We start from the raw sequence: 24,278 nt of genomic DNA on the forward strand, positions 1-24,278 counted from the left end.
ATACAGTAAGCTTCAATTCAGTTTACGTTGCTAAGAGTGGTTGCTAAGGGTGTTGTGTACTAGTGATACACAGAACCGTTGGGTGAAGCGATCATAGCCATGTTTTATCATGAATAAAACGAATCAGAATCAAGGACAAGAACTAACCGTTTTATAATTCTTTTAGGTTTTCAGTCATGGAACTCTGATGATGCACCCTTGCATCATAGTATATTAGAACAATTATAAGAAGTAAGAGTTTTCAGTTTGGATAAATTGGCTTGTCAGATCAAGGTCTTCTCAAAAAAAAAAAAAAAAAGGTCATGGAAACATCTCTTTATAAAATACACTAAAGGGGTAGTAGCTAGATTTTCTTCTAATCTGCATAAGGATCTGGTCTACTTCATGCAGAGGACAAATAATGAGTTTGGGTGAAAAGTCTCAGTCCTATAAATTAGTTAATAAATTACCATCCTGAAATTGGATGTTTTTATTAATCATTCAAGAATGGAACCAATATCAAATTATCAAGTGGATAATTAAATGGATTGTCACAACAGCAATTTTTAGTTTTAGTGTGAAGTGGCGGATGTTTTGTGTTAGCAAATGAAGTGTTTTTACTGACGCAGCTCATGTACTTTTTATAGGGACATTTTGTACTACATTGCTCATTTAAAAGGTCTTTCAAGTAGAATCAAAGGTCAATGACTGAATGTGTGACAGTGAGCAAAGATGGTGCAACCTTGATCACTTAACTGCCTTTTTATACTGTACCTGGAAAAGCATTGCAAAATCCACTTCATATATTTTCATTATATGTCAATGTCCTCAACATATCTTGAAGTAGGCTTCATTTGTAATCACTTTGCCATTATTTGCACGAGTAATTGGTTTTCAAGTGTTTTGATTGTCTAAATTAATTATTAGGATCACCAAATTTAACAAATTCTTTGTACTGCAATTATCTCATAAGCTCAATTGTTTGCTTTTCACATGCGAGCATTTGCAATGGATCAACATAGAAAATGACAGACTGTAAGAACAAGGAGAAAATCAATGAATTTGTTAACAAGAGGTCCCTCAGAGAGCCAGTGCCAAGGTGATGACACTTTGATATTACCAGCTTTATGGATTTTATGTCAGTTTAGTAGATAATGTAAGTGTATTTCCTTATGTGATGTGAAAACAAGAATGCCTTACTAGCTGTGATACAAGTTGTACAAGTTCAGTACTTTTTGTACCAAAAAGTTTAAATACCACCTACCTAAAATAGTACCGAAAGTGACAAAAAGTCCCAAGCTCTCTCTCAGAAACACTTGAACTTGCTGTTCCACAATGAGTGATGCTTCAAAAATGTATCCAATTATTTTATCGTCACATTAAATGGGTAACCAAACAACAAGGATCAAGTAGGCTAGTGTTCTTTGTAAGATATAAAGATGTGTAAATACATATCATTGGGTTTTGTTTTGAGCTATAGTGTCACCCCTACGTTATCATTGGTGGCACAATTTAATACAAACTTTGTACCATTGTAAGAGTCCCAATTCAGCCATTTTGTAGTAGCCTAAATATGAGGAATCTCAATTGGTTTAATTTTGTTTGCTATATCAATAATTGTTTCATCTCCAGTGTTAGAAAGCAGTTAAGTACTACTACTAACATTCTAATTGGGAAAATTGGCAGAGACAAATTGCAATATAGGTAGCAGGCTTAAGCAAGACAGATTGCAAAAGAATGTTCCCACCTCTAGTAACCATGTTAGAGCTGACAATAATGGGTGAATTTCGTTTCCCAAGTATTGGATTTTATTTGATTTGAAATTCAACAGATGGGTTAACACTCAAAAATGAATATTACACTTTTGGGATGTCTGAGTTTGTGATTTGAAATCTAATCTTGTAGGTGGCTTCAATAAGCAGATGCCATCATATGGCTGCAAGTGGGCTTTTCCCATAGACTGTAAAAAAACAGTTTTTCCTCACTGCCAGCGCGTGGATTGATCTCATTTGCTCAAAAAGCCCCTTGTTACTTGGTAACGAGCAAAGCAGCGCTGTGTGGGATTTGAAGTCTTTCAAAGTCGAGTCCCTCGTTCCACAGCACGAACGTCTAGAAATGTAAAACTTCAAGACCCATGATGCACCGCAAAGCTGGAAGTCCAAGCATGTGAACGCCGTATGATTCCTTCAGCGCTTCCTGAATAGCGCCGCGGATGCTCTAGAAAACATTAACACTTACGTTTTGTTTACTAATTCACTTCTTTAGTGTCAGAATGAAAATGCGTTTTATAATTTTGATTTCTTTGTTTGTTATTGGAGCAAAGGCGGGGAAGTACTCGAAAGAGATGAATGAACAAAAGGCATCTGATAACAGCAATAATCAGGTGGAATTCAGGATTGCCAAACTTAATCAGATCTGGGAAAAGGCGATAAGGGTAAGTGATGTGTATGTTTTGATTGTCCCTCTTTTGTCGTTGTATTTAAATCTCATTCTAGTATTAAATCACGGCCCTTTTGAGCATTAATGCTCCTGTCCATCTCCTGTTCTGCTTTAGATGCAGCTTGCACCGGTGCGACTGTCAGAACTGCACAGTGACTTGAAGATCCAGGAGAAAGACGAGCTTCAGTGGAAAAAACTGAAAGCAGAAGGGTTGGACGAGGATGGAGAGAGAGAAGCCAAGCTCAGACGCAATTTTAATAGTAAGATTTGACTGTTTTGTTTGGTTTATAAAGGTTTTGACATTAAAGACCCCAATGAAAAGGCTTGACAAACAGTTCTTTGTTGACATATGTCATATTCCAGTTGCAATAAGAAATATTGAAGGAAAAATGTGTTTTTATGTTGTGAATAAAACCGGTAATTAAAATCATAATGGCTAATATATAGCCTAACATATAGCTTTACTTGTTTGCAGTTATTCTGGCAAAGTATGGAATGGATGGGAAAAAGGACACCCGGACGTTGGACAGCAACAGACTGAAAGATCATGACGTTAATGAGGGAGATACATTTGATGACCCAAGGCTGGACAAGCTGTGGAACAAGGTGACTGATGTGACAAAACATCCACTAGAGTGTGAATGTGTAACTCATTTGCAGGTTTACAGACTTGTTCACTTATTACTAACTTTGCTTAAATGTTCTCTTCAACCTTTGATCGTAAGGCCAAGACTTCTGGAAAGTTCTCTGACGAGGAACTCCAGACCCTTCAGAGAGAATTCAAGCACCACAAAGACAGAATCAATGAGTATAACATTGTCGTGGACACTGTCAGCCGGACAGAAGGTGAGAGATTGGTCATGCTTAGTGCCAAGATAGGATCTCTAATAGTATTCAGTGGAATACTGAAGTTGCGATAGTCTTTTCTTCCCTGTTGTTACTTGTGTCTGATTGAAACAGCTTCTCAAACAAGAAAAAATGTAGGGTGGGACTTGATTTTGTCCATTGTGAATTGATTGAATCGTTGGATGGTTGTGGTTTGCTATTGCTGTGATCTCATGTGCGTGACAGGTGGTCCCACCCTCACGTTATCAGAGAAAAGATGCTGCTGCAAGAGGAAGGGGAAGTTATTTTGAATAAAGATTATGAGGGCATATGAATTTTTAAAAATAATAAATAAATGTATTAATAATGTGCACAGATAAATCACTGATAATAAATGCTGCAATATTCCATGGTGACTTTAAAAGGCTAAAGTGAGGCAGAATCATTATTTCTAAAGGATCTCTTTGTAAATTTTCATCAACACATTTCTTTTTGAGACTTTTCAAGGAATTCACTAGATCCCTTGTCGTAACCAGGCGTGCTTTACCCGTACAACGATGTAACTCACTCCTTTAACCACTGTAGTGCGATGTGTCGTTGGAGAAATTAACTAGCTAGTCACAGCCATAGTAACATGGCACCTCCGTTTTTTGAACCATGTTGATTTAAAGGTGCTCTAGAATTCAATATTGATTTTATCTTGGCATAGTTGAATTTACAAGAGTTCAGTACATGGAAAAGACATACACTGAGTTTCAAACTCCATTGCCAATGAATCTCATTTGTTTAAAAGACCTCAGAAGAACAGGCGAATCTCAACATAACAACTGTTATGTAACTTTGGTGGTGTACGCCCCCAATATTTGCATATGCCAGCCCAATGAGCCCATGATCAAGCCATTAGACAAGGGCAGAACGTCTGGATGTGCACAGCTGAATCATCAGACTAGGTAAGCAAGCAAGAACAACAGTGAAATATGGCAGATGGAGCAATAATAACTGACATGATCCATGATATCATGAGATTTTAGTGATATTTGTGAATTGTCTTTCTAAATGTTTTGTTAGCATGTTGCTAATGTACTGTTAAATGTGGTTAAAGTTACCATTGTTTCTTACTGTATTCACGGAGATAAGAGCCGTCGCTATTTTCATTTTTAAACACTTGCAGTCTGTATAATTCATAAACTTCATTCTTTATAAATCTCTCCAACTGTGTGTAATGTTAGCTTTAGCCACGAAGCACTATCAAAATCATTCAGAATCAAATGTAAACATCCAAATAAACACTATACTCACATAATTCGAAGCATGCATGCAGCATTCATGATGAACATCTTTTAAAGATCCATTTTGATGGTTATATTAGCTGTGTAAACTGTGTTTATGCTGTTCAAGGCAAGCGCAAGCTTCGGGGGAGGGGGAGTGGGAGATTTAAAGGGGCCGCAACCTATATATATCGGTGCATAGTTAATGATGCCCCAAAATAGACAGTTAAAAAATGAATTTAAAAAAATCTATGGGGTATTTTGAGCTGAAACTTCACAGACACATTCAGGGGACACCTTAGACTTATATTACATCTTTTAAAAAGAAGTTCTAGGGCACCTTTAACTATAAAGATTTGTCATTAATGACGTCGCATAGGTGGTGGAGTAATAAATTCGGCTAATTATTCAATTAATTATCATAATGTCAGATTATTGTAGTTCACTTACACAAATTACAGAAAGTCATTCATTTTTAATCATGATACATGCAGTATGTAACTGAAATACACTTTTAGGCAGCAGTTTTCTCATCAATATAATTTTCAGAGATGCTACTGTAATGAACAAGGACCATTCACTATTTCTGTTCCTCAATGTTTTGTTTTAATTTGATGTTTGATTCATTGTTGGTTCCCTCTTACATTATACTTTGAGGTTACTTTACACTTTTATGCACTTTAATGCTGCAGATTTTTGACATGTTAAAATACAGTATATATAAAAGAAATTAATGTATATTTAAATAAAATGAAAGATACAAAATGTTATCTTGCTTATTGTGCCCAAGTGCATGATCTATTTAAGGCTGCATGTCATACTAACAAGAAACTATGCTTCTAATCACAGTTGGAGAGCAGTAGTTCCAACCACACAAATTTGTTTAATAATGGGATTGTTTAAATGTTAACCTCTTGTGCAGATACTCGCAATCTTCGTCTTTGAATTTCAGAACCAAAATATAATTCTCTCTTGCTTTGCTCTATCCATCAGAGATCCATAAGAATGTAATCAGTCCTCTAGAGGGTGAAGTGAAGGAACATGTTCTCCATCAGAAACATGCAGACCTGAAGCAGAGAATGAGGGACCTCAACCAAGGCTTTGAACGACTCCGCAAGATTACCCATGAGGGTTACAGTGCCGACAGCGGTGGCTACCTTTCCTAAGACTGAATCTGTTAAATAATTAAATTGCTTCATGACTTTCTGATGCTCTCTCTCTCATATCTTTGCCTATGGCAGAATTTAAGGAGCCAAGAGTCATAGAACTTTGGGAAATGGCAAAACGATCTAATCTGAGCGAAGACGAACTGGATTCTCTTAAAGTAAGCTTTGCTTATGTCATAACCTGAATATCTTTCAGATTTTTACTGCACTGCTAATGTTACTGCTAAATATTGCATTTCAGTTTAGTTTTAGTATGCATGGCCTTACAAACACAAGCTTTTGGCTTAATTTTTTTTTTCCCTTTCTCATTTAGGAGGAACTTAGACACTTTGAAACAAAGGTGGAGAAGCACCAGCACTATCAGGAGCAGCTGGAACTGTCTCATCAGAAACTGAAGCATGTGGAAGCCCTTGGAGACAAAGAGCACATCATGAGAAACAAAGAAAAATACAACACTCTTGCTGAGAAAGCACGAGAAATGGGATACAAGGTAGAGCTGCAAACTGGGTTTTAGAATAATGCAAACATTTTTTGGTGATTGTACTTTGTGGCTTTTTTCATACAAATTTTTTTTTACACACCCATGAAGACAAATTTGTCATGCAGTATGTTTTAAATCTGTACTAATGCGGTCATGCTTTTTTTTCCCTTTTTTTTTAGATGAAGAAACACTTACAGGATTTGACGAATAAGATTTCCCAAAATGGATTGCGACACAATGAACTCTGAACACTACTGTTAGCAATAATCATTCATAGGTCACAAATGCAGTATTCTAAAGTGATATCCAACACAGATTGGCTGGGGTTATAAAGGTACGGCATATTGGACATGAATTTAACATTTCCATTGGGATGCTAGACTATTTGGTAAATTATGATTTTATTTTAAAATGGTACTCTATAGTGATCAGTTCTGCTTTTTTGGTCATTTCCCATTTTGTGTTTGTACAGCAAATGACTACAAGATGATTTAGCCAGCAAACTGATGTATGTTATCCACATTCTATTAATTGTGGAAAAATTTGTTTGTGGCTCAATTTATGTTTAATAATAGTTGCTTAACAACAGCAAATGTGTAGCATCCCACAAACTTGGGTGCAAAATAATTTAACATTCCTCTACAACATATGTACACGGCATAAAGCTTTCACACATGAAAAAGTTTCCAATATAAACCTTTTAAGCTTTCATTTTAATATACCCCAATCCTGAGCATCCTAAGATTTAAATGTTGCAGAATATGCTTCAGTGGAGAAAGAGAAGCCGAGCTCACGCACTACATTTGTTATATTTGGCAAGGCAGACCTTGAGTCAACCATAATTTTAACTGAATCACTAAATAGCTTTGGCTACATGGGGCATTTCTATGATTGACAGTGTTTGTCCCAAGGTAGACCTGAATCAACATCCTCATGGTTTAAACAGTCCCATGAGGTAGACACTGAGATTTGTCATAAAAAAATCTAATTTAACCCACACTAATTCTTTAATCTATGACATTTTTATTACTAATCAAACAAAAGTTTGTGATTTAAAATCTTCATATTCATACGAATCCTATAATCCACCATCGTAATGATTGATCAGGAATGTGATCTCCACAAATAACTGAAAAGCTTTTGTAGAAGTCCATGTTCTGCTTTCATGTTGCACATTTCATAATAAAACAAACTTCCTGAGCGTTGTGTTGATTTTAAATGGGTGACATGCTGAGCTGCCATTGAGTGATTGTGGTATTGCACCAAGCATTTAAAGGATGAGCATCTTTAGTCACTGATGTATAATTTTTATCATAGTACTGCTATAATCAATATATAAATTTCAGAAAATAATATTTGGAAAAAAAAATACAGTACGTTTCTCACGAAATATGTAAATGTACAGAACAAAATTGGTCACCAAAGTATATATTTACAGTAATGTCAACAGTCAGTTGTTGCATCTAGGATCTGTTTTCAGATTTAAAACTTTTCTAATTCCATGCAAATCTTAAACATGGAAAATAATACACATCCACAAACTTGTACATAAAATACAATGCAGAAATACATTTAGCATATACAGCAGTGGTTCTCAACCGAAAGCCCCGCCAAAATCCAACACAATTATGAAAACGCTGCTTGTTTTCAAACCTTTTTTAAACAAGTCAATTAATTCAGAAGTTTAATAAACTCTTCTTCAATAAAAACAATAGTTCTATTTTTTGGCCCCACTTTATATTAGGTGGCCTTAACTACTATGTACTTACATAAAAAATAAGCACAATGTACTTATGTTCATATTGTATTGCAAAACACTTTTGCTGCTATTGAGGTGGGATACGGGTAAGGTTAGGGACAGGTTTGGTGGTATGGTTGGGTTTAAGGGTGTTAAGGTGTAAGGGATAGGTCAACAGTGTAATTATGAAATTAATTACAGAAAGATGCAGATTTTTTTTTAAATATATAAGTACAATGTAAAAACATGTATGTACACAATACGTGCATTGAATCAAATGTTTAATTTAAATTCAAGTACATAGTAGTCAAGGCCACCAAATATAAAGTGGGTTTTAACAAAATTTTTTTTTTACATTTTAATAATTTATTACAGTATTTCACAACTGCTAAAACACTGAACCCCATTCTCTGAACCCAATGCTCAGTGGCCTAAACCCATTTGTCGAATCAGTCACTTTGTAGGCAAAACCTTAAACAAGTTCAGGTAGTTAAGACACTGTTTGCAAATCTCATCCACTCTTTTTGCAAAACTCTAAACACATTCTTACTCACTAAAACACATTCTGCACTGTGTTGCAAAATGGTAAATACATGTGGCAAACGTTAAACACAACTACAACACAGTTGTCATCCTTTAAACACAATGACTCAAAATTATTCACACTTATTTCTAATGATGTGATCAAATCAACTGAATAAAATATAGGTCAGTTCAGAGTGCACAGGTGACACCGGTGCTGAACGATGATACCAACAATAGATGGAAACAATCTGAAAAGTAGAGGAGGAAGAGTATGCGTAAGAGGATGATGAGGAGAAAGAGCAAGGGGTGTGGAGACAAGGCTGTCAAGGCTGGATCCGGCACAGGTTTTTCCCTTTGCCTGGCAAGAGACGCCATTGCCTGTGATGTGGAAAATGTCCTCAACAATATCATTGATCTGACAATACTGACATTATAGGATGAGAACTGAACTAAGCTAGCCTAGATGATGACATCACTGTTTTCTGCAGAACTGCTTTATAGAGGAAAATAATTACAGTAATTTACATAATAATTGATGGTCTTTACAATGTAAGTGAATCAACACTGAACTGACTTTGACAATGACACTATTTTCTTTTAGAGCTGTACAGCCAAAATGAACCCTCTTTGCATTACTGATCATCATGTACCTGTTGTCACTGTAAAGCTGCTTTGACTATACTATACTAGACTAGACTATCTGTGTAGTATAAATTGCAATTGAAATAAAGGTAACTTGACTTGATTTAACATGAAGACATGATGCTGAAGCAGAATGAATCTCTCACTGCCTCTGAACCTTTTGTGTGTGTGTGTGTGTGTGTGTGTGTGTACTGTATCATGCTTTTCATTTAGAGTTTTCTTTGACCTTTTAGTCATTTGCATTTAGACTGCTGTATGTTTGCAGTATGTATACTGTATATACAGACATTCAATACTATATAATATTGAATATAATACTGTACTTGTAGTACATACAGTATACTTTAAATTCACATTACTTGTTATTTCTATACATTTTATGTAATGGCAAAATGTGTTTACTGTTTTACAATATACTTTTTTTCTGTAACATGTTCTGGATGTTGTGTTTTCCATTTTTTAATGTAGTGTCTAATGAATGATCCGTATTGTTTAATGTGTGTATGATCTGAAAGCTTTGTTTGATTTTGCCATAAGAGTCAGAGGTTTTGTGAAATTAGTTTGAAGACTGGATTTGTGTTTAATGTTTTGAGAAAATGAGTGATGGTTTCAAGAAATCTGTTTTAGCAATTGTGAAATACTGTAAGTTCAATATATATAAGTCATAATGAAACAGGTTAAGAACCACCAACAGCAGAGCCATCTGAGAAACCACAAGTAAAAATTATTCTATTTTTACCTTAATTCCCTTACTTACATTTTTTCAGCATAACAATTTGAGTGAAAAGTGAAAAATACGTAAAAGTTTTGGAATTTCTTAATGTTTCTTTGTTGCTTTAATAATGACCAACTCTAAAAGTTTGTATTGAACCATGTTTGGTTCAGTGGATGCAAGAAATTTAAATGTTATTTTCACAAATTAGCTCACAACTGTGACAATTGAAAAACTATTTCTAGGTTTAAATGATAAAAAACCCAACATATTTTCAGTGTGGTCTCAGGCATTTAAACTCCACTTTGTTATATGTTCAGGTAAGCGTTCCTCTCCTTTTCTGTTCTAGTTCCTGTAGTCTCTCCTCTCGGCCCTGTGCATGCTGGGCTCCCACCCTCTGTGCTGTCTCAGTAGCGGTGATGTCAATGTGGGCATATTTAGTGCTGGAGCTGGCTGCTGATTACAAACAATAAAAAAACAATAGATTAATTAACAACTTTTTAAATGTGCAAGCTTCTGTTACCTGCTTATAACATTTTAGAATAATCCCAACACAGCTGAAAGTCATTTGTTTTCACACCCAAAATGTAGTAAACATTTGAAGTGCATCAAAACCTTCTTCTTAGGACAACTTTGATTAACTTTTTTGACCCACTTCAAATATTGACTACTCTAGACAGAACTACAGATACCAACAATTTACATAATTGTCCAAAAGTTTGGGGTCAGTGCGATTTTTTCCTTCCTCAGAAAGTGAGAGATATAATGGCCATCGCCCCACGGCTAACCTGCTCTGGGGCAGGTTATGTTCTGGGTTAGAGATCTCAAACTCAAATTGGGCCAGTCAGATGTGAGCAAACTGACACTGACACATCCAATGCAATAAAGTCACTGCTCCAGTTTCTCAAGTATTTTCCATTAGTGTAAATGCGTTTAAATTCTTCATTTTCAGCAAAAGAGTTTTGAATCACAGTTGCGAAAACACAATGTTGCGAGGCATGTGATTGGCTGTTTGCCACTGATGTCATGGATTCATGTGCACGTGCTCCACAAACTCAGGATCAAAGCCTGAGTTGATAGAGAAAGTTGATGATCAGCATCATGGTACCAACAAAGCCAGATTGGAGAGGTTTGGTTTTGTCAACTCGAAACTAATCCTATAACCCCGAGTTTGTTCAACTACTCTCATGGTACAAGCCCCTGAAGGTTGTGAGAAGTATAATAATCATTGATTCACACGCCAGGAGTATGTATTCGAATGTCAATACATATTTTGAAGACTTGGAACACATCTTTTGTGTGTGTTTTATTCTCTTCCCATGATAAGAGAAACAGAGAAACACTGGTGGACATGGAATTGAGAAAGAAGTGTTGTGGAAGTGGTAATCAGATTCTAACAGAAATTATGCATTATTAGATAATAAAGACATGGCTTATGATGATACAAAGGATTTCTATTTCAAATAAATCTCTATTTCCTATTCATTGATGAATCCTGATAAAAATGTATCTCAGTTTCTACAAAAATATTATCAGTTTTCCACATTAATAATAATAATAATTAAAAAGATACTACTTGTGGACCAAATCAGCATATTAGATTGATTTCTGAATGATCATGTGACACTGAAGACTGAAGTATTGGCAGCTAAAAATTCAGCCTTACCATTACAGGAAAAAACATTACATTTTAAATCTATTAAAACAGATAAAAGTTTTATATTTCATAATATTACATTTTTCACTTAACTTTCAAATAAATATAGCCTTGGTGAGCAAAAACATAAACATTTTTTTTTTTTTTTTTTTTTGAATGGCAGAGTGAATGATTAAAAAATGAGTACTTTTTTGGAAGGCATGTAATTGAAGGATCAAAAATGAGTAGTAAATATGCGAGGAGCACAGTGTACCTCTGACAGTGTGGCTTGACTCTGGACGGTCCTGCAGATCCAACTCCATATAGTGCAGCTGTCGTTTAGAGGTAGGACTGATGGGGATATTCACATAGTTAATGGAATCACCTTGAAGTTTGTCAATAACTGTCAGTCCTGTCTCTCCTGCAAGACAAAACACAACATGCACAATTACCAATGAAACAGAGCGAATGAAATGCTGTGATCAGGTGGTGATGAATAAGATGGGGCATTTCAATTACCATACTCTCCGGCTCTGAACTGTGGCCACCTGGATGCATCAGTCATGTATGCCATCTGCTCATAATTGCCTTTTGGATCTGCTGAGCAGGACAAAAACCCAAGAAAGTATCAAGTACGCCATTCATTTAAAATGAAAATACTCTCAGATTTAATGTAATTGTGTTAATGTAATCAGCAGAAAACAATCTGACTTAGCATATTACACACACAAACATCAAATATCCAGTGACAACAAAGCATCGCAATTTCTCCTCATGGCTCCAACATATCGATGCTGAGACTAGAATCACTTTATCAGTCGATACAGACAAGTACTTTATGTACTTAAGGATGAGAGAGGCATTACTGATGCACTCCCTGTTGTATTGTTTCCTGACAAAGGGACTGTGTATCCAGGGGCCTTTGCCATCATTATCATTTCAAAACCAGAAAACAATATGATGCTCACTCTCAGTCTCACCAAAAGTCTTCTGCTGCTCAGAACTGTTTTTGATCTCACACCTGCTCTTCTCCTCCACCTACAAGAAACACAAAAGTGATTCAGAAATCCCAAAGCAGCAGTAGACTTGTTTAACGCTGTATTTATTTTCTTTCAATTGACTAAGCCAGCCATTTCTGCTTCTTCTGCTGCCAAAAGTAAGACCTTCGTTCATCTTCGGAACACAAATTAAGATATTTTTGATGAAATCCGAGAGCTCTCTGACTTGTCCATAGACAGCAATTTAACCAGCACTTTCAAGGTCCAGAAAGGTGCTAAAGACATTGTTAAAACAGTTGACGTGATTGCAGTGGTTCAACCTTAATTTTATGAAGTGACGAGAATATATTTTGATTTCGTTGGTTCTAGTCCTAATGTACAGAACAGTTTGTCTGCATACTTTGATAAAAGATGTGTTTAGACTCAAAAATAGCTGAGCAGCTATCTGGTTTAATCAAAGCTAAGAAGTGTGAGCAAAATCACTGTTGAACTAAACATTTGTGGAAAGATGCGAAAACCAAAATATCGGACCATATTTATGACACTGAACCGCTTCTCTCCTGCTGTTGCTGTTGTTATTTATATCTTTAAATTTAATTTTACAAAGAGCAAAGACTGACTACACCTACACCTAGTTAAAGCCTAAAGACATGCTTGCAGTCACAAGCAACTCAAATTTTACCACTATTGTACAAAAGTATTCACTGCTGTGAGCTACTAAGAGTGGAGTGTTTTTTCAGGATTAAATATTGATTGACCAAACAGCGAAAAGAAAAAAAAATCAGGGCAAAGCAAGCTGTTTTTATAGCTTATTTTTGCATTCTCAGATCAACCCGGTGCGTGTGGCGAGTTGACAAATGCATTTAAATTCACTCTGCAAACTGCTTCTGCCTCCCCACTGATGCATCAACATGATGGCTGAGCATGATCCAGAGACACAGACGGCTGGAACAGTCTTCCGTTTTGTGCTGGAACGCTGGATTCCATGATTAGATGAGTGCATCATGAAAGACTGATGCTCAATCAACACCGCTGATCTGTCGCAGATGTCTGATTTTGTTGGTAAAGTTCTAGTCCAAATCTAGAGAACAGTTTGTCTCCATACTTTGACGCACAATGCATTTAGACTCAGAAATAGTTGAGCTGGTTAAATCAAAGCAGATTTGTTTGTGAGTATTCAGCTGCACTGATTTGCATTATTTTCTGTGTAGTTTCTTTTTATCCAAATTCACACCACCAAGTTTCTATTAACATACGAAGGGTAACATTAAGTAAAGAATTTAACAATTCTGGTTACAGTTCTTCTAAACGATTACAGTTCTGTAACAGTTCTATTAGTGATACTTTTAGTTCTGTTAAGGAATAAATGGGAAAAGAAAAGCAATTCCATTGTAAAACTTCTGCAAAAGGGTATTAGTGTTTTAAGATGTGGCATCAATGCAATCCTATAATTGGCTTTAATTATATACATATACATATATATGCAAAACAAACAAAAATGCAGTAACATACACTGACGTTCAAAAGTTTAGGGTCAGTAAGATCTTTTTTTTTTTTTGTAAATAAATTAATTTTTTACAGCAAGGATACATAAATTAATTAAAAGTGACAGTAAAAGCATTTGTAAGATTATAAATAAGGCATTTGTAATATTTTATTTCAAATAAATGCAGCAAAAATATTAAGAAGCACAACTGTTTTCAACACTGATAATAAATGTTTCTTGAGCACTTGAGCATCAGCATATCAGAATGATTTCTGAAGGATCATGTGACACTGCAAAGCTGAAATTTCAGCATCATTACTCCAGTCTTCAATCACAAGAATAAATTTTAAAATATATTCAAATAGAAAACAATTCTAAAATAAAAGTTACTTTTAATTGTAATAATATTTCACAATATTACTATTTTTATTGTATTTTTGATCAAATAAATGCAGCTTTGGGGAACATAAAAACATTTAAAAATCTTACTGAAAAGAAAAAAAAAAAACACTGACAAATGCATAATGTGTATCTTCAACTGCTGTTATATTCAGAACCAGACAGTAACTACACAGATTTAAGTCTGGGCTTTCCACACATGAAATGGTTGGGTCTGGGTCATTCTAAACCCTGGGTAAACTAAGTCCTGGGTAATCTTGCTTCAGGTTTCACATTGCTCATTATTTACCCAGGGTTAACAATTAGTCCTGGGTATCCATAAAGTGACGTTTCACATTGTCCATTCCTAAAACCTTGGGTTAAGGTTCTTATTTGCATATTTGCGGTGTCTGTTTACACAGCTCTACCATTGCGCATCCTCGTATAGCTGACTGTACTATCGAGTTTAAACTGAATGGACATTTTGGACTTTAAAGGTAAGAATGAAACGGTCTCTTCTTTACTCAAATTGTCACGTTTTCTGTCAGCATTTGATATTTTTCCTCTCAAACGCTGAATTTACTGTTTATATAAAATGCGTTTCCGTGACTCTCCGAAGCAGGCAAATATGAGTATGCGATTGGTTGTCTGTTGCTAAGTGTCTAGCATAACATTCTAACACCGCTTGGTTTCACACTGTACAAGTTTGACACCGGAATGCAAGGCTAAAAAGCAGTGCTAACCCCGCTTCTAAATTACAAGTGTGAAACGTTCCTTTACCTGGGGTTAAAAGCGGTGTTTAGAACGACGATAACCTGGGGTTAAGTGCTGTGTGAAAAGCCCTAGTAAGTTGTATGCTATATGTGTTTGATTCACTAAAAAAAAGAGTCATTTGTTCTGGAATCTGACTACACTGTTTGCATTTTATGTTGTTGATTCACAACAAAGAACCAACCAGACTACAGATTACACTGACTTTCATATATTAAGTCATATATAATCCATCACTGTTGTATCACTGTCTGTGCTGGGAGAATTACTGGAGCCACCGGCCACATTTATCAGTTTCTACTGGTACATCACAGACTCAGCGTTGTATGTTTTTTGATTCACTAAAAAGAAAAGATCATACGAGTCAGACACTCTGTCAGCAGGAAACTGTCAGATAATTTTAGTAACAGTGGAAGAATGTATGTGTGAGAACTGTTAATGAAACCTAACGTCATTCGGTTCTGGTATTTAAAAAAATAGACAAAAAAAAAATAAAAAATCAACAAGAAAATAAATCTTGTTACCTTTCCTCCCCCACAGTCAGGACAGATGGCGGGCTGTACTTGTGGAGCAGGGGAGCCTTCAGGGGGCGCTACTCCTTCACTATACAAGTTGAATCTCCACTGGACAGTTTGTCTGGGGGTGGCATCTGCAGGGACGCCCTCTGATCCCAGAGCTCCACATTCAAGCCCCCGTTCCTGGGCTGCAGCAGTCAAAACTTGCTCCTGATTGGAGGACTGTTGTTGTAGGAACCTGCGGGGGATGTCGTAATGCTGCAGAGGTGGACTGGATACCTGGTACATGAAACTCTGCATTTGAGCAGCCTCTTTGAGTGGACAAACACAGGGATTGTGCTCAGGAATCAGAGGAATTGTCCGTACTGGAGTGTTGATGAGGGAGTTTGTGTTTGAATTAGGGTTCTGAGGGAGGCTTATTGAGGATCCAAACTCATCAGTCTCTCCATGCCCAATATCCATGCTACCAGTGTAGGAGGAGAAGCTTCCAGAATACGAGGAGTGGCTCCCGGTGGCGATACCACTGTCTGTTGAGATCTGCCGTCCCGCCTCTTGAAGGCCTCTAGGGTGAGGTGGCTTGGATGGGGGCCGAAGCCCTCCCAACATTACTCCATATAGACGCTCGTCACTGGACGTGTTGACAGAACAGGCTGTGCTCTTAGATCCTGCAACCCCTAACAGGGGTGACGATGATGGTTCAATGGGAGTGGGGTGTCTGACTGGCTCTGGCCATATCGCCAGGCGGCTGCCCAGGCTGTTATCAGAATGGCTGGTCTCAGAGGAGGAGCTGGAGATGCTCCGATCATCTCCTGCCAAGGAGGCGCCATAACTGAAGGTGGAGGCTGACGAATTATGACAAAGAGAGGGCGGATTAGTGTTGTCAAAAGTACCGACTTCGGTACCAAGTCGGTACTGAAATTTTAAAAATGTGACACTTTGAGCGCTGTTGAGCGGATTCATAAACACCTCTGATTGGCCATTATGTTCACATGTGATCAGATATGTCTGTGATTGGCTTCAATGATCAACACATCAAAAACATGTTGTAAATATACATCAATGTCACTCTTTACCGAGTGCTTACACAGATAAACAAGTTGATTGGTTCGCTGATAGACGCCTGCTTTCAAACACTTCTGTGTGCTTTCAAACGCTCCCGTGCGTTGATCAGTGTAGCCAATCACAGACATATATGTTGAGCGTGTGAACACAACGGCCAATCGGAGGTGTTTACAAATCCGCTCAACAGTGCTCAAAGCAACAGATTTTTTTTAAATTTCAGTACTGACTTTCAGTACCGAACACTAGGGCGGATTAACAAATGCTTGCCTGGAAACATTTGTTAGCAATGTGAATGCATTTCAAAAAGGGAGTGACACAAAAACTAATTATGGTTTGACATATATGATGTTCAGTTATTTTTTTTGGTGTAACACAAAGAAACATTTTTTAAGAATCTTTACATGCTCTTATTATAGCGGTGTCCTTTCAGGGGCTTCAAAGTCTGCAAAGGTCGAAACAAGCTGTTCACATATTGCGTCTAAAAATGCGTGGAAAGCGCAGCCGCACCGCTTTCTCCTTTTCAAAGCGCTTGCGCTCCCGTGGGGTCTGTCGTTGCTATGCAACCATGAAATGCACTCTCCACGAGGAGTAGGAAGTTTCATCAAAAGATAAATTGATTTCTAGCCCTTGCATTAGCTTTACTACTAGATATATTTATGGAGATAAGATATAAAAACCACCCTGTATAGCTATGATCAGCTGTTCGGCTGAGCTTTTGATGTTTTGTTATGAAAAGGCCAAAGCTGATCGGTTGGTTCTTGTCACATGACCCGCGGTGCGCTTGCAGCATTCTGAAAAGTTGAGAATTTTTCATCTCGATGCGCCTGGAAAACACACCACGTGCTCATTGTTTCCATTATGAGTGCACCTGCTGTGCGGCAACATTTGAAATAACGGACTTGCATGCGGAAAAGACACAATATGTGAACGGCCCCTTAAATGGGACTAAATGTGTAAAAAACGAAATGTTTTTCATTGGTATTTCACATATTTTTGTATATTAAATAAATAATATGTTGGATCTGACAACCAACACTGCTAGTTTCAGGCCTTTTGCATCACTTTGTGTTCTCTTTCTTCTTGCATGATTAAATCATTTAAACTCAAATCAAGTTTATTTCTTTATCTACAGTATACTTATGAATAAATCTATACTTATGTAGTATAAAGTCAGTCGGTCGTTACCACAAAATAAGACCCTTCAGAATGAAGTTTCAGGATTTAGCTTGACTGTACATTATCCTTTACAAAACCTTGCTCTCTGCCATATTATAATAATAATAATAACAAATAAGGACTTCAATTTCTGTCTTCAAAGCAACTGAGTGGCTTTTATGTGAAGGCTCTTATGATCATTTTATAGTGCTTTTATGGTCCTTTTATAGTGCTTTCATGGTCCTTTTGGAGCCTGACAGACACTGTGAACTGTTGCTGTATGGAAATGAACTATGCAAAAGATTCTTAAAAAATGATCATTTTTTGATCCACAAAAAATACTAACTATAACTACTTAAAAAACAACAACATGAAGATGAGTGAATTTTGACTGAATTTCATTTTTGGATGAACTAATATTTACAAAAACCTTTTATTTAAAATAAAATAGCCTCCTCTGTGTGTTTGTGTATGCCTTTTTGAATTACCTGCCATGCTGTGATGGCTACAAATCGAAAGCATACTGAGTCGTTTCTCTAGCTCACTGGCCTCCTGGCTAATCCTGTCTTCTATAGATGACGGGTTAGCATTGGGGTCTATGGAAACATAAAATTTTAATTAAACCAATACAGTGAACATTCATCATTCACACACAAAAGCACCAACATATATCCTTATGACCACACAATCATGCACCAGACAGCACTGATTTGTCTCTGACCATTAAGTCATATGTAATCCATCACTGTTGTATCACTGTCTGTGCTGGGAGAATTACTGGAGCCACTGGCAACATTTATCAGTTGCTACTGGTACATCACAGATACAGCCTCACAGCAATAATCTCCTACACAAGCACTCGCACTCGCACACACACACACACACACACACACACACACACACACACACACACACACACACACACACACACACACACACACACACACACACACACACACACACACACACACACACACACACACACACACACACACACGTGTATCCACACTCTCACACGGGAAGCTTTGAGACCTCCTTTTGAATATGGCAGTAGGTTGGTAATCATTCTCTCTCACAACAGAATAAATCAGGACACTGAACACAAAGTGCTCAATAAAAACAATAAATCAGTCAGGAGAGAATAAACAAATACGAAAAAGACAACTAGAATAGAACAAGAGGAAAAGAAAAGCAGAATGTAAGCACAGAAAAGTTGATATGGAGGAATAAAGACTCAAAGGGTTTGCACAGTTTAGTGGTAGATATTTTTGGCATCTTATTAGCATGAAAAGTCAATTTCATGCTGGTCTAAAGTAGCTCAACAGGCATTCAAGCAATGCTACAGGCAACACATAGACTGAAAAATCAATATCACACAAGCAAAAACAAAACTGCAAGTCACTTCTATACAGCAATTTTATAAACGAGTAGTTAAAGCGTGTAATTTTTATTAATATACTTATATAATATATAATATTTTGTTCTTGCACAGCTGAAAAACAGTGCTGAGCATGTGAAGATAAAAAGCTGAAAGAGTATTTGCTTTTTGAAATTCTTCTGAAGAATACAGATTAAAGTGAAATGCTGAAAAAGAAGAGCATCTTGGCTATCAATACCCTGAACATCTTATTTATCACTGGCAATCTGAACTCTTGCACAACCTTTATTGAATGTCAAAGGTTAAAATGCATCAAGTGCACTTAATTGATGACACTTAATGACAGCTAGGACAATTCTGACATCTCAGTATGAGGGATGAAAGGCGAGAACGTAGTGTAATGTGGCATTACATAAATCTGTGAATTCAGAGAATGTGCCGTCATAAACATAGAAGTAAATAAACTTTAAGGCTTTTGATTTATACCTTTACACTTTCATACAGCAATCACAGAAATTGGGAGAATTTATAGAGGAAAAACATACTGGAAAATGTTTTTGCAGTGATTACAATCAAGCAAGCTATTATCATCATCACCATCATCATCATCATCAAAAATGCACCTTACAACAATTGGGCAGAAAATTATTGTGTTGTATCTGTGTTTGGTACACAGAGAAATACAAAAATATGTTTAGCAATAATAATAATATTTTTAAGGCTGTGGTACAGAACAATAATGTACTAAAGGGGGAAATAATAAAACCTGTAAAAAAAAAAAATTCTCCACAGAGCATAGATCACCTCTATAAATGGCTCTATGTAAATATGTAGTCATTTAGCACACGCTTTTTTTCCCCAGAGCGACACAGTACATTCATTACAAGAAATGGCCCTGGAGCAGCCCAGGCATAATATTGGTGCTTCGCAGATCAATCTTTGTGGGGTTTGAACTATCCTACCAGCTCTCTGACTATGTAGAGAGCCATTTCAACTATGGATGTGCTAATTTTAGCCATGAACCACAGAAAAACTTTAAGCCACTTCATATCCATATCCTTCTTTTATGTTACTGACCGTGTGTCAGCTCTCTACAGGATTCTGTTCACACAACTCATGACAGCATGCAACCTTTCAGCAAGACCTTATTTTATCTCAATATCACTGGCTCAGCAGCTCAATTCAGTGATTCTCTGTGCATCAGTGTTGGCGGTCTGATCTATAAAATGCTATGTTAAGGTTTAATATATTAACATGCTTACATGGTAAATCTATGTAGGACTGATCAATAAACTAAATGTGAATCTTGCATTGATTTTTTGGACAATAATTCAGTATTCGGGAAGTCATGTTAGGTTCCATTAAAAAGATATGTACCGCATAGATATTATTATCCTCCGTCAAGATGGAGCCATTGAGTGGTTGGATTCAAAAAGCAATTGCCATTACAAAGTAAGACACATTAAAGTTCATTAAACTTAATGAATATGACTGACTACAGAACCCTGCTACTGCTTGATGTAAAAATCTGCCAGTGCTTTGTCAGTAATAGAAATATGACATTATAATCACTGATTAAACAAAGCTGCAGAATTTGCCTAATGATAATAATAGTACATATGTGTTGTTGTTATTATTATTATTATTATAAGTTTTTTTTTCACTAGCTTGATTAGTGTAATCCACTTACAAATACATTAATTATGAACAGTTTCTGAATTGTTTATTAACTCGGTAACACTTTACAATAAGGTTCATTAGATAACATTAGTTAACTGCATTAGTTAACATGAACTATTAATGAACTGCACTTCTACAGCATTTACTAATCTTTGTTAATGTTAATTTCAACATTTACTAATACAGTACTGAAATCTTGTTAACAGTTAATGCACTGTGAACTAACATCGACAAACAATGAACAACTGTATTTTAATATTAGTAAATACGGTAACAAATTAATTATTCATGGTTAGTTTGTGTTAGTTAATACATTAACTAATGTTTAACTAATGAACCTTATTGTAAAGTGTTACCATTAACTTATGTACTGTTTTGGGTCTCAGAGACTCTGAGGCTATTTTAAAACATACGTAACACTGAAATGTCAAGTTGATATGACTTTTTAATAATCTTATGAGAACTGATTATTAACTAATTTCAAACTTTGTAACACTTCAAATTTTAATATCTCAGAGAATCCAATATAAAAACATTAAATAATGCAATGAATTTTTACATGATAAAATTTTGAATCATTACAGTTCTGCTAATTATGTATTTTAAAGGTACACTATGTAACTTTTGGCCCTCTAGCGGTTAAAAACAAAACTGCATGCATTTTGCGGAAGAATATTGTTTACTTCCTTGAAAATAAAATCCAGTACAGCATTACAACAACCATCATGAAATGACCCTTCACAATAGATAATGCTTTACAATGAACTCTGTTAGAGAGCTACATTTGGCAATTTATCTGTTTAATAAAATACCTTGATAAAAATGCCATCTCTGTGTTTCAAAATCCCTTTTACGTTTCAAATCCCTCTGTTCTTGCCATTTAAAAAAAAGCCAAGCCCATGTTGATTCTTGTTTTATTACGAGCTGTCGCATTTTTTATTTTTTTTGCTAGCAGATGTGTTTAGCTTTTTTTTTTTAAATGGGCGATTCCCCCGAGGTTCAAGATTTTGCCACCTTGAAATAATAAGGTTCTATCTGCATTCTGAGTGGTTTTAAGATATTGAGCTTCAAAGCTTTTGCACTCTATATAGCAAAAATGATATGGGGATCAAGTCTATTTCATACATGAAAATGACAGAGACCCTTAATGTATTCTAAATGTACAATTTTTGGAACAGGTCAAATGCAGACAGAACCATCTAATTCTAAAAAATCATTTGTTCACTTGGAATTATAAGGTTCTATCTTGCAAAACATTAATTGAAGTAATATTTTTCAAGAAACAAACAGTTCACTTATATTTTGTTTTAAAACATAAAATTAGTGTTGTAACAATGTGTCAACATAAATGAGAAAGTTAAATTTAATGCTTTCTATGACATTTATTTCATATTTTAGGACAATTATTTCCTTGTTCAAGTTGAGCATAAAAGGCAGTGCTACAAAACCTGACATTAAAAAGTGGAAAAGTGACTCAAAAGAAACACTGTCCAACAGTGACACCCGCAGGTGAAGTTACAGCAGGGAGTCCACATCTCTCGTGCCTCCCTTGAGCTTCATAGAGTTAAAGCAGAACCCCTAAAGTGTGCGGTGGGTTTAGTGGGGGGTAACTGAGAATGAATGGGGGAAAGTCACGTGAGAGGAGGCAGTGCCTCCATCACGCTATGATTGGATATGATCGGTTATGTGATTGGTTCGTGCGCGTTCCCGTGAAACTTGAAATGGCAGAAAACATGATGACTGCAGGGTTTTTAGTGAGCAATCAGCATTGGGGAAATTAAAGGTACACCTTCGTGTCTGTGACCAGTGCGTACAAGCTTGATGACTGGATGAAAAAAAAAGACTTTTAAGAAAAGATGAACATTAGTTCACAAATAATATATATCTGTTTTAAATTGTTACTGCCTTTAGTTAGCCTATTACTTGGGAATAAATGTAAAAAAATGCGTAAAATCACTAACTTGATTACATTTATACTTGGTTTTAATAAATAGAACAGTGTAAAACAAATTACAAATTAGAATTTTATTTGGTCTCTCTTTATATGTAATGTTAATTTAAGCAGGAAAATTGTATAACAGGGACATAAAAAACATTTAAAACACCACGGCACACCGCTGATAGACAGACAGATCTACTGCACAGACTTAGGCTCCAAGTTCACTATGCGCAGACTTTTTATTTAGTTTTCTAAGTAAAAAATCCCAAAATGTACACAACTTTAAAGAAAAAAAGTAATAATGTAAATAATTTGTCATAGAATATGTGAATAACTCAATTTTGACAAACATGTCACAACCTTATTATTCCAAGGTGACGATTTAGCTGCTCCATGTCAATCTTTCCTGCTCGTTGTGACAATAACCTAAGCCACTCCCACAGATATATAAACACTTATACTAGGCTTACCATGAATCAGGGTAAGACAAAAACATGTTTTGGAAGATGGATTAATGATGTATTGACTCATTTAAATTTATTTTGAACAACAACAACAAAATAAAGGTACATAAGTGTACCGTTAATTTCACATTTCTGAAAAGTGCATGCCTACTATGTGACAAATGGAGGGATGCAGCTTCAAAAATATCTGCCTACTAGATTTTGATTAGATCAGAGGAACCTATTAAATTGAATTGGAGGGAATATAAAAGGCTAATTTAAAAATTACTATTATTATTTTTACATTTACATAATTGGAGTCTCTGGGACTCCAAACATAAAATCAGCAGTCATTCTGAGCAGAACACGAGGGTGCTGGGAAAGAGAGATAAAGAGAGAGAGAAAGAAACTTGACACCACATATCAATCATACACAGAGTTTAGACACAGACATGCACACGCAGCTGACAGCTCACACACATCAAGCAAATGAGGCTAACATTAGCAACTTTGAAATCTCTGATCTGAGATCTTACATCACACACCTCCACAAACGTGAACTCACCTGGCAGGACTGGGCGCAGTCCAAACGGACCCCTGCTTGGTGATATGCCACGAACGATGCAATCAAACAAAAAACTGATCTGTTCTCCTTCTGCACATGCAAGAAAGAAAACACCAGCCCCTATGGAGACAGAGAGAAGAGAAATCGCTTCTTAATGTCTTGAGCCTGTTTTATTCAAAAGACATAATGCACCATTTCGAAATCAGATTGATATTAATTGCCCATAGCATTGAATAGAAAATTAGTTTCAGTAATGACCACAATAGCGGTCACAAGATTATTTCAAATGAGGGAACATCAAGTGATTCCTCTGAGCAGACAGGAACATTCACATTTCACTGATTCAGAATAAATGAATTATAGACTAATTCAAGCAAATGGAACCAAGAAAAACTGTACGAGTTCATATATCATTCAAATAAATTCATCAGGCACACAAAGTCTATAAAGTAAAGTAACCGTCTTCACATAAAGGGTAATTGAAGACAGTGATGTTT

The 24,278-nt window shown here is 36.1% G+C and overlaps 2 protein-coding genes across 6 annotated transcripts in view; one reads left to right on the forward strand and one right to left on the reverse strand.

Annotated features, from left to right (window-relative positions):
• The first annotated feature begins 1,997 nt into the window (after positions 1-1,997).
• Positions 1,998-7,368, forward strand: lrpap1 (low density lipoprotein receptor-related protein associated protein 1). Its single transcript, XM_067403723.1, has 8 exons — positions 1,998-2,413; positions 2,534-2,678; positions 2,894-3,024; positions 3,144-3,264; positions 5,505-5,660; positions 5,753-5,835; positions 5,991-6,167; positions 6,338-7,368. The coding sequence occupies exons 1-8, from the start codon at positions 2,252-2,254 to the stop codon at positions 6,404-6,406; spliced, it is 1,044 nt and encodes a 347-aa protein (XP_067259824.1). The 5' UTR covers positions 1,998-2,251; the 3' UTR covers positions 6,407-7,368.
• Positions 7,369-9,219: 1,851 nt separating this feature from the next.
• Positions 9,220-24,278, reverse strand: part of dok7b (docking protein 7b) — a 36,387-nt gene continuing 21,328 nt past the window's right edge. Inside the window, exons 5-11 of one of the 5 annotated variants that reach the window (XM_067403722.1) lie at positions 23,782-23,901; positions 18,265-18,372; positions 15,569-16,401; positions 12,392-12,449; positions 11,931-12,008; positions 11,686-11,832; positions 9,220-10,231 (exon numbers count right to left, since the gene is read on the reverse strand). In XM_067403722.1, coding sequence (XP_067259823.1) covers positions 10,092-10,231; positions 11,686-11,832; positions 11,931-12,008; positions 12,392-12,449; positions 15,569-16,401; positions 18,265-18,372; positions 23,782-23,901 — 1,484 coding nt within the window. In that variant the 3' untranslated portion in view covers positions 9,220-10,091. Of the gene's footprint in view, positions 10,232-11,685; positions 11,833-11,930; positions 12,012-12,379; positions 12,450-15,568; positions 16,402-18,264; positions 18,373-23,781; positions 23,902-24,278 lie in introns of all 5 variants that reach the window. The other 4 variants (XM_067403721.1, XM_067403718.1, XM_067403719.1 and 1 more) reach the window with 4 other exon arrangements.

The sequence above is a fragment of the Chanodichthys erythropterus genome, chromosome 12 (genome assembly GCF_024489055.1).
Source record: "Chanodichthys erythropterus isolate Z2021 chromosome 12, ASM2448905v1, whole genome shotgun sequence".
In the NCBI taxonomy this organism is placed as follows: Eukaryota; Metazoa; Chordata; class Actinopteri; order Cypriniformes; family Xenocyprididae; genus Chanodichthys; species Chanodichthys erythropterus.

Excerpts from the sequence above, each read along its gene's own strand:
- lrpap1 (XM_067403723.1), top strand. The coding sequence starts at position 2,252 with ATGAAAATGCGTTTTATAATTTTGATTTCTTTGTTTGTTATTGGAGCA. Across the intron at positions 3,025-3,143 it reads TGGACAAGCTGTGGAACAAG|GCCAAGACTTCTGGAAAGTT; the intron begins GTGACTGATGTG and ends TTTGATCGTAAG. Across the intron at positions 3,265-5,504 it reads CACTGTCAGCCGGACAGAAG|AGATCCATAAGAATGTAATC; the intron begins GTGAGAGATTGG and ends TCTATCCATCAG.